This window comes from Penicillium daleae (genome assembly GCF_028827525.1).
Source record: "Penicillium daleae strain IBT 16125 chromosome Unknown utg000007l_segment0_segment0, whole genome shotgun sequence".
Taxonomy (NCBI): domain Eukaryota; kingdom Fungi; phylum Ascomycota; class Eurotiomycetes; order Eurotiales; family Aspergillaceae; genus Penicillium; species Penicillium daleae.
Genome location: NW_026623155.1, coordinates 55195 through 66846, shown reverse-complemented (window position 1 = coordinate 66846; position 11652 = coordinate 55195). Strand labels below are relative to the sequence as shown.

Here is an 11652-nt window from a genome sequence, read left to right as displayed (position 1 = left end):
AATTTATAACTTGAGGAACATAGCAAATATCATATAAGGAAATCAAGAACATTCGAGGTCATTTTAGAGTATTAAACATTCCTTTGCCTAGTCGGGTAATATTAACACGATTGTTAAAGATCAGAATCTAGGATCAGAATCTAGGGGTAAACAAGATTGGGTTTTTCTAGCAGTAAGCAAGATAGGAATGCTTAGTAAGCAGGCAGGATTCAAGATATATATCTAGCCTATAGGCCATATATGCCGATAGTTGATATAGAATCTAGGGCAATAGGTAACTTGTTTTAAGGGAAAGGTAGTACTATTAAGAGATTTAGTTAGCATAACTTTAAGCTCTCCGAAACCAAGGATAGTAGTCTCGGTATTTCTAACTATAACTAAGGATATAGAAGACCTATAGTTTTGTAGTAGAGATCTGTTATTCGTGATATAAATAGAGGCTCTAGTATTATAATACCAGGCGTTATTTCGCTTAGCGGAGATCCTAATTATACTTATAGCTGTCCTACTATCTTCTTGAAAGAGATTATTAGCTTCCTCCTTTAGTATAAAGGCGGAAAATACGTCTCACTTTCGATCTAATTAGCTAGAATTGTTAATATCTAGCTAGTCTACTTAGTCTAATTAATGTTTCCTAATAGCTTCTTCGTACGATTGCTTGAAGGGAGGTAAAGATTCGTATCGAAGATTAAAGTTCTTTGTAATTCGCTAGTCTAGCGACTAACCCTTTAGTCTAACTAGCGGATTAACGTATAGGCACTTATCGAAATCGTGGTTACTATAGCTAGGAGGCCCTCTATAAGGATAATTCCTCTTTCGGCTAGATTTAATTAGCTAATTATCGTCAGGTTCTCGTCCTTAATAGGTTAGATAAGTAATTAGTCGTCTACTAGGTATAATTAGTTAGTATTAGTTAACAAACTGATTAACTAGTTCGGTTAGGATAGGCCTCTTTAGGCCCTAGAGGATCGTATTATACTAGAAGGTATAGAAGCCTTAATCGCTAGGTTAAATCGTCTCTAGGAAATCGTATACTAGAGATAGCAGGTCTTAAAAGTAGGCAATTCCGGCTTTCTCGCCTTCTAATTAGCTAATCACCTATTTCTAGCCCTATATAGCAAGATAAGACGATTTAGATAGCGGTATTTAGCGTTTAATCGTATCCTAGTCGCGTAGGATTTAGCGGTTCTTAGATTAGTCTAATAGAGCGAAGGTAGCGCGTAGCTTAGTAATCGCTTCGTATACTATTAGGCTATTAATAATCTATCTCCCTTCTAGCGTAAGAGAGAATCGAATTCCTTACTTCAAGATCTCGATAGATCGTATATAGCATAGATAATCAGATCTAGCTAACTTATATTCGCTAAGCAAGATTTGATAGATAGCTAATTAGTCGGAGGTAAGATTAATAAGTCTAATTAGCTTAGGAGGGTTAGATATAAATATATTCGTAGGTTTCTTGATTATATTAGATAGATACGGCTTAGTTAGTTCCTGTAGTAGTATAGCAGGAGTAGGCAGGTCTTGATTAATATATTTCTATACACTATTAGCTAGTACATAATCTTTAATAGCTATATCCACGGAACCTAATATACCTAGTATTTTAGAGGATAATTGAGCTAGGTAGCTCGTAGATCGGATAAATCTATCACTTAAGACGAAAGTAAGGGATAGATAAGACGAAAGTAAAAGATAGAGTCCTTAGCAGAGGCTCGGGCTTATAACTATTAGAAATGCGTCTAGTGCATAAAACCGTAGAAGAAATCGTTCGTGCACACTAATCTTAGTGCCACGATTATAGAAGAGAGACGAATCAAGATAGAACACGATCGGCTAGTTAGATAGAAGAATCAAGTAGTAGAAGGTTGATTCAGATAGTCTACTATGCTAGGTAATTCTTCCTAAGATAAAAGAGATGTTAAACTTGTTTATTCTAACTAGGAATCAGGGTACAATTTATAACATAGGATACATAGCAAATATTATATAAGGAAATCAAGAACATTCGAGGTTATTTTGGAGTGTTACGTAGTCTCCTGCCTGGATAGGCAATATTAATACGATCGTTAAGGATCAATCTGATATATCAGGCGGGGTAAACATGATGATGTTTCATAGCAGTAAAGGTACAGAAAAGGTGTATTAAAAAGAGGATACAAGATAGTGTTCCTCCGCGGTAAAATAGGGGAGATTGCTTAGTAAGCAGGCAGAATTCAAAATAGCAATCTGGGCCTAAGGCCCCACATATACCGACAAAACCTAACTTATCGGTAGAGATAGTACCGATATACCGACGAAAAGGAATCGACTACCTCGCGAAACCACAAGGAAGACTAGTTTTATTTCAAGGACTAGACCCTAACCCTTATCAAGAATATAGCTAGTCTCGAATCCGACGTAATAGGATAGCTCGAGAGAACCTACTAATACAAGGACGAAGATCCTCGCGAGTTCTATACACGCCTCGATACACTTAAGCAATATTTCCTACGGGTAGCTAAGAAAGAGAGAGCTTTATCCTACTTCGTAAAGCTCTAATATCCGCTCTAAACCGATATCCGACGCTATTTAATCAAGTTACTAGAGAACCGTAAGGAGATAATCGATATCGCTTACTACTTTTAGGATCTTTATAAAATAGAGGAGAACCGGAAGCGAAAATATAGCGAAAGATCGCCGGAATACCCACGAAAGAATAATAAAGGATCCTCCTAGAAACTAATAGATAGATTAGGAAGTTCTCCTTACCCTCGAAGAGGTAGCTATAGAGAACGCTATAGAGGCGGCTACCGCGGAGGCTACTAAGAAGGCAACCGAGGAGATAGCTACTAAAGGAGCTACTAAAACAACAACTACGATAATAAAACGGCCTAAGAACCCTCGGCGAAGGACTACCGAAACGCCACCGAAGGCGCTCGGAAGCGAAATCTCTGCTATATATACAATAGCCTAGATTACTACGCTAATACCTACCTAAAGCGCCTAAGCAAGAAACCTACCACTATATAAAGCGCTAAATAGGGAAACGACAGCAAGACGGATTAACCCCTACGCCTCTATCTCTCCCTATAGTAGAGACACGAACTCGATTTTATATACCGATTACTATATAAAACGATATCGAAACCTACGCGGATCTCGATAGTAGAGCCGAGGTTAACCTTATTAGCTTCGAATTTGTTAAGACCTATAAGTTTTAACGAGCAAGACTCACCGAACCTATTATTCACGCTATAAACCGACGATCTATACCGATATACGGAGTTTAGAGTATCCTACTAATAGTTACTAATTCGCGGGAGATTATACGCCGATTTACCCGCTCTTATATAGCAATAGACCGAGATCTCTAGCTATACGGGAGCCTAGTACTCCTCTCTATAATAACTCTTTACGACCACGATATATATATCTCCGGACGAAGCGGTCTTTAGTAGTTTAGTATACCCTCTATAGAAATCTTACCTACGAAGAAATTCGCGAAATAGGCCCGTAATCTTGCACGCGTCTTCGCTATAGTACGCCTACCTAAAGAAGTATAGTTACCTATTAATAGAGACACTACTAAAGATACGCCGGATCTTAACTAACTACTACCTAAACTTACGGAGGTTTATAATACCTTCGCCTCCTAGAAAAACGATATCTTACTATCCTTAAGCAACCACGACTACGTAATCGACCGACTTCTAGGTATAAAGGTACCCTACGGACCTATCTATCCTCTCTCCTAGAAAGAACTTACTAAACTCCGCCGATACCTCAACGAAAATATCAAGAATAGCCGTATCCGCGAGTCTAAGAGCCTAGCAGGCGCTCTAATCCTCTTTATACCGAAATCTAATAGAAGCCTATACCTCTATATTAACTACCGGGGACTTAATAAGGTTTCGGTGAAGAATCGGTACCCTTTACCTCTTATTTCGGAGATTTTAGACTATCTATTAGGAGCTAAGATCTTTAGCAAAATCGATATCTAAGATACGTACTACCGAATTCGTATCAAGGAAGGAGATAAGTAGAAAATAGCCTTTCGAACGTGTTACGGATACTTCGAATACACGGTTATACCTTTCGGCCTAACTAATATACCTACTACCTTTTAGAATTATATATATATAACGCTCTATAACGTACTCGACGTCTTTACGATAGCGTATCTTAACGATATCTTAGTCTTTTTAATAGACCGAGACTCCTATACAGATCACCTTCTTTAGGTACTTCGCCGACTATAAAAAGCTAGTTTATACGTAAAACAAAGTAAGTGCTTGTTCTACTAAGACTAGATTAAATTCCTTAGTTTCGTGATCTCCCCGAAGGGCGTTTCGATAGACCCTTAGCGGGTTTCCGATATCGCTTCGTAGGAGATCCCTAAGATATACCGGGATATCTAAGTATTCCTAGGATTCTATAATTTTTATCGTAGATTTATCCGGAATTACTCCCGGATTATACTACCTCTTATAGGGCTCCTAAAGAGAAGTAAGAACGGGCGTAAGCTAGGTCAGGTTAACCTAACCCCCTATAAAAGGCTCGCGTTTCGCTACCTAATCCTTACCTTCTAATCAGTGCCTCTATTAAGATACTTTAACCTATCTAGACTAATTCGTCTAGAGACTAATATATCTAATAGCGTAATAGCAGGGATTCTTTCCTAACTAGACGATAAGGATATATAGTACCTAGTAGTATACTAGTCGCGAAAGTTCTCTAGTACGGAGATCCTATATAGGATACCGGATTAGGAACTATTTACTATTATATACTTGTTTAAATACTAGCAATACTACCTAGAGGGTAGTATATACCCGATTAAGGTATTCTTAGACTATTTAAATTTACAAACGTTTATAAAGTAGCTAAAGCTTAATAGTAGGTAAGTAAGATAGTATTTATCCCTTATACCTTTTAAATTTATAATAAAATATCGCGCTAGGATAAAGAATCCCGCGGATAGACCCTCTCGGCGATAGCTACCGAGTAACCTAGAGGTTAACCTAATTTCGCCGTTAAGCCGCTAAATAGCTAGCGAACTATAGACGACTAATTACCGTACTACTAAGGTCTAGTCGCTAACTATAAGAGAGCTTACCTCGTAAATACTATTCTTCAAGGAAGATAAAGATAGTGATATATTAGCCGGAGAAGCTAACTAGGAAGAGCTTAGCTAAAGTTACCGCCTTCCTAAAGTATAGGTATAGCCTACCTATACCTCCGAGTAGGCCTACTTAGAGGAGACGATTAAGGATCTTAAGGAGATTATTAGGTAACTTTAAGGAGAAGACCTAGAGAACTAGCGCCGAAAGACTACTATAGAGTAGGCGAACCCTAGATTTAAGGGCTAGAGTCTAAGTCTAGAGGGCCTTTTAAAATTTAAAGAACGCTTATATATTCCTACAGGAAGCAACCTAAGAACTAAATTATTAAGTATTTATTATAATAACCCCCTTATAAGCTATTTTAGTCGTTCCTAAATACTTAAACTAATAAAAAGGAAATATTACTAGCCGAATCTCTACCGAGACATTACCGAATACGTATAGGATTATTAGATCTACTAAGGCGTTATAGCAAAGAGATATAAGCTATATAGAGAATTGTAGTCCTTACTAATCCCTTCGCGTCCTTTTATAGAACTCTTAATAGATTTTATTACCGGGTTACTACTAATAATCTACTAAGACAAGGAAGTAGACTCGATTCTTATTATCATCGATAGGTTCACAAAATAGTCGCTATTCTTCCCCGTTTCTATAACGATTATAGCTATAGAACTTACCGAGCTATTCTATAATTAAGTCGAACTACGCTTTAGACTACCCGAGGGTATCGTTTTAGATCGTAGTCCTGTATTCACGAGCAAATTCTAGTCAAGCCTTTATTATATCTCTAAAGTATGCCTTAGGCTTTCGACTGCGTTTTACCCCTAGACCGATAGCTAAATAGAACGTATTAATTAAACCTTAGAATATTACCTTCGCTGCTTTATTTCCGATAACTAATTAATATAGGCAAATCTATTACAGTCAGCCGAATTCGTATATAATAATATAGTTAATATAACCACTAAACTATCTCCTTTCTAGGCCTTACTAGGCTACTTACTATCCTTCTAACACCGTTTCGAGGGCGAAACGGCTTTCGGAGAGGTCCTAGCAGTATCCGCACGAATTAAAAAACTTGAAGCCCTTCGTGAAAGATTGTAGGAAAACTAGCGAATCGCTAACGAAACCATGACGAAGGCCTCTCGAAACCTCCGTTCGACCAGGGTGAAAAGTCAACCCTATCACAGCTCCTCCGGGACGAAGGGGAAGTCCTCTATCAGCATCTCGAGCAGGAGGGCCGACGGGAAGTTAACCGGGTCTAGAACCGCAGGAATACCGGCCGCGGCGTTACTATTCGTAGGGTGGTTAATATTATTCAGGATAAAGCTATCCTGAGCGTCACGAATCGCCACCGAAATACTATCGACAAAGGCTAGCTTCGCTTAGGTCTATCTAACAAAACCGTTATCCCTAGGCAACAAGCGTAGTAGTTTTGTGAGATATAGGGCAAGATGCCTAAACCGCCATACAGGATTCATAAGGCCTATACAAGATGGCTAAATCTCTATAAGCTTTATGCTATACTATCAACACTACGGTCAATGACATCAAGTAAGACGTATACAACAGTATACGATCTACATCATCACTACGGTCAATGACACGATCTACATCATCACTACAGTCAATGACATCGTACAATCAAGTAACCACCGATCAAACAGCTACTGCATGAGATCACTATGTATCTAGATCTGTCTGCATGAGATCATCATGCATCATCTAGAACGATCACATGCAAGAGACAAGTTGATTATAAATATGCCCTGCTTTCTCTACCAAGATAATAATTATGTTGACAACATACAAGCAAGATTCAATACAATCAACCAAGCTTCAGTCCTACTTTACTTTTCTCTCATCTTGATAATTCTAAGCCGAATTGAACTTATCCTTCCTATTCAATCAAGAGGAAGAAAGATCAATCGATCTTATTTAATCATCTTTAATTTATCTTCCTCTTTACCAACCTGCACAGCATCGCTTGCTCACAAGTTTCTTAGAGCGGAAATCTTGCTAATCGCTAGGTAGGGCGTAAGGACTAGGGAGAACGATGTTAACTAGCTCGGAACGACGGGATACAAGAACAGCGTTATACGCGGGGGCGTGTTTCTACTAAAACCCTAGTTAAACTATATCGAAACCTATACCTATTTTTAATCTACCTTATTCTCCGTCTTGGTCCTAGTTAGCTAGTGCTCCTTCCGATAAGCTAGCTCCGTATTATCGAAGGCTCGGTAGAGATCTACTAGTGAATCGTTAATCTCTACCCGAACTTCCTCGGGATAGGGCTATTCATATTAGAGGCCGTCCTCGGGGTCTAGGTTCTCTAACTAGAAGTGCTTATAGGCCTACCGCACCACGGACGCTAAATCGTGGGCGTCGCCTAACAGGGCAGTCGACGCCTATAACTAGTTAGCTTAGCTCTCTTATACAGGATAGCGAAACGTATAGGAATATATATCGAGTTGCGGCCGGAATACTAGCGACACGCAACCGAAGCCTTAGTATCCAAAACGTAGTTAATATCGAGCGGGATATCTAGTATAGTGTCGAAGTTATCGTATAAGGTCCGTAGGTAGTATATACACTAGAAGTGTTTAGGCCGAATCGGCACCGAGAGTATAGCGCGGGATCGCCGAGGTATCGTGAGTGCTTCGGCAGCGTTTCGGGAATAAAGATTTGATAAAAAGTCGCGTTAAAAAGAGCTCAAGAGATAGGGGTTTGGGGAGGTTGCAGGAGAAAGAAAAGAAGAGGGGGAAAGGAAGATGGGATATAGGATATCAACAAAGAAAGAAGGCCCTCTTTGTTTACCACGCTCTTTGTTTGCTATAGCCAATTTTGTTTACCCCCCTAGGCTTTACCACCTTTTTCTGCCACCTGCCTGTTTATCGATTCCTGCCTGTTTGCCTGTTTGTTTACACCCTTATTGTATATGACTCCCTCGCTTGGGGCAAGCGAACTTAGAGGGAGGATAATTGTTATGATATTTTGCACTATAAGGCTATTCCTATGTTGAGGCCTTAGGCTTCAGGCCTCTAAGGATCACCAACTATGATATATTGGTTCGGTGATCTACCATCACCCTTTCCTTGCTGTTCCTACGGAGGATAGTCATCCGCTTCCCTGTATGTCTACCCCTCCTTCGAAAGAGGGGCTTACTGTATATAAGGCCCAGCAGTAAACGGGGCAAAGGGGCCCCCTAAGAAACAGTCTCTGTTATAATTTGACTTAGTGCTTTGCTCTCCTACCTAGTTGATAGGCTTTCTACCCTGCAAGTAGACTATATCTTTACAATATCCCTAGCGCGCAAAATCGCTAACGAAACGGCCGTATACCCTTTTTAATAGTGCAAAGCAGCTAATATCTAGCAGTTATAATAGATATAACGAATACGTAGGTATATAAAGTGGTATAATATCGTTTTCTGCGTATATTTAGTCGAATAGGGGTATAAGATAGCTACTATAGCCGTCAAGAATTAGTAGTCGATACTAGCCGCGTATACGCGAATTCGTATATAGGATAAAGTACTTCTCTAGCTAGCGTAGGCTAATCTTATTAGTAGTCTAGCCGTTCGTAGAGACCTTGATTCGCTAATCTCTTAGTAGATTATCGTTAAACCACTCTACGATAGCTACTTTGCCCTTAAAGATTACGTATAGCGGTAGGATATAGCTATCTACGTAGATAGATTCGATCGTAGTAACCTATTCGCGATTACCTAGCTGTAGAATCGATCTCCGACCGTAGTATTTAGCCCTAGTAACTACTTTCTACGAAGATATAAGGCCTATTATAAAGCCTATCTTATCGAAGTTGTAGATATCCTCCGCTTATATACCGTTCTCGTTAATCATGCTTTATACAGTAGTAAACTAGGCTCGTAGGGTCTTCGGGTCTTCGTTTAATACGCGCTGGTAGTCGTATCGCCTAGAGAAGCGTGTACGAAGCTCTTCGCGACGTTTAATAAATGTTAATAGCTAATTCTGGCTAATAATAGGCGACGGTTAGCTACCACGCGCAGCGAGTAGGATATTAGCTATCTCTCCTATAGTAGCTAGCCTAGGCGATACACCACGCGAATCTATAGATAAAATCTACTAGGTAAGCGAATCCTCTTCCAATTAGGTCAGTTTATGGCCATTTACGCGTGTATCACCGCGTGAGATTCGGCTATTAGCACGCGTATGTAGTGTAGTGTAGGAGATTTCGTATAGCCTACTAGCCGCGCGGAGAGATTTGAGGCGGCCATTTTTAATATCATCAAGGGCTAATAAGATCTTGCCCTCTTGATTGGCCAATTTCTGGGAGGATTCAGTGCGAATTGGTGGCATGGTAGTTAATTGAAGATAGTAGGTAAATAGGTTAATGCGATTTTACGCGTGGTGATCCGTTCGGTCGGGTGATCCGTTCGGCCGTGGATTACGTTACAGATAGGACTATGTACTCCACTAGATCCCACTCTAGATTTACCGAAACCACGGAGTAACTTCTCAGACTTCGAGTGCTCAGAGGGAAAATCCAGATCTTGGATAGTACCTCTGTAGTTGGTGTATTTAGGAACTATGGATGTTGTGAGAATATCAAATACATATCAATTTTCTCGTGGCTTAACAAGGTTACAGTACTAGCCTACAAGGTTTAGCTATGTATCCGATTCCTTCCGTCCCTTACGATCACTCATCTTCAGCGGCCCTATATCGTATTCACTCCGGAGAACGGATCATAATAGGGGTAAATTTAGCTCGAGCGCCACAGGAGCATCAATAATCTCGCTTGTCGAACGGTGTCACTGGCTACGCTTCCGCACGTCCTCATCCAGTTAGACGCATCTCGAGTGAAGCTTTCTCTCTCCCACGAAAGGATTTTGCCCGAGGTTCCTTCTACGCCCCGCGTCGGACGACTTGGAAGTCTCCAGAGGTGACCAGGATCACACATTCGAGTCATGCCATGTTCCGTTCAACACTGGCCGGGGGAATCCCCAGGTGCATCAAACCACACCCAGAAACGGATCTATCTTTGGACCAGATCAAGGAGGAAGTCAAGGGCTGGCTACTCTTTGTACAGGTATGTCTTTACAGAATCTTGTGTTTGCTAGCCACTAATTTGCAGTCAGGAAAATTGGGTTCCTGCAGCCAACACTGATTCTTCCAACAGCGGAAAATATGAGCTGAATCAAAGACGCCAGCTTATTGAAAAATGGGCATCGGCCACACAGGAACTTCGTGATGTGAACTCCACCGCGATCAAATCCTCAAAATTTACCAACTAATTATTCTCTTAAGTCACACCAATCGCGTGCGCCTATGCCCGAACGCCTTCAGTACCCAGCTCAAGCATTGGCACATATCCACGATACTCTTCAGCCAGGCGATACTAAGGGCCTGGTAGCTATCGCCCCTGTCGACGAGGCCCATGCTGCTAATCGGGCGCGATGGGTCAAATTCGCTATTCTGTTGTACAACTATGATATCGAAACCGGGCACTGTCTTCTCGATCGTCACATACCCTCAGAGGCTATCTTGAACCCAGAAACTACTACTAATCCTTCGGTGGAGGATTTTCTGTCCTATCTGGATTTGGAGACCGCAAGCTTCATCCATATCTATCTCACACATACTGGAACCGTACTCAACATCAGGTATAAAGGCCCATATATGCTTGTTGATGAAGAGGGTCTGAGAACTGGTCGTTTGACAATGGTCGAGTATGAAATCAACGGGACTGTGAAGGATACTCTTCACATCCGCCCGTTCAATATGCGAATGCCATACATAAACGCTTCGACGCTTGGGAAGGGTCTAGACGAGATCCGTTATGTTCAGGGTGCCTATACACACCAAAACCTGCCGTGAGTATTCTTGGGTCCTGCCTTTACAGACTAGTAGGACTAATACAAAATAATAGGCTTGACATGGACCTACCGATCATCGATATTCTCTGTCAAGCTAAGGCTGCTGACCAACTACCACAGACGATGGACTTATCTTACCGAGAGCAATGGATGGAGGATGTCGAGCTTTATGCTCCGGGCTATCTGGCCCTCGAGGCTGACGGGCGTGCGGGAGAGTATTCCCTACACCGTCTCACTGATCCAGAATCCGTGGACATGACCAGAAAAACGATTTGGAACAGGCTACAGGCCAACCCGAATCTCTTTGCCCCCAATTTCCAGTTCCTAGGTTAGTTTCGAACGTATCATTATCTTCACGATGCCTTTTTAAACCGATGTTCCAGACTGTTCTATATGTTTGTATTTCTCTTCTCTAGTACATACGGAATGGTTAAATAGAATAACGAGATCCTCTTCCTCGGTTGAAGGACACAATTTCCTCATGTTATCACACAAAAGTCGATTCCACATATTAGCCGAGATTGTCATCACACAGCGAGAGAGCCGTGTACCTATAGCTGTTATTTTGAGTAGCCGCTATACCACTATCACGGCTCAGGAAAGGTACAAGCAGCTATTTATATCTTAGGTAAAGGCCAGTCAAAGCATAGCTAGAGGTTTTAGTCGGTTCGAGGCGATTTTTCA

General features: G+C 40.9%; 1 protein-coding gene across 1 annotated transcript; it reads left to right on the top strand.

The window, feature by feature from the left end:
• Positions 1 to 10064: 10064 nt before the first annotated feature.
• Positions 10065 to 11301, top strand: N7458_007272 (uncharacterized protein; the record flags this gene model as incomplete). The annotated part of the gene is made up of 4 exons (XM_056910654.1): positions 10065 to 10181; positions 10231 to 10344; positions 10400 to 10965; positions 11022 to 11301. 4 exons carry the CDS (start codon positions 10065 to 10067, stop codon positions 11299 to 11301), a joined length of 1077 nt encoding a protein of 358 aa, XP_056763480.1.
• Between the last annotated feature and the right edge of the window lie 351 nt (positions 11302 to 11652).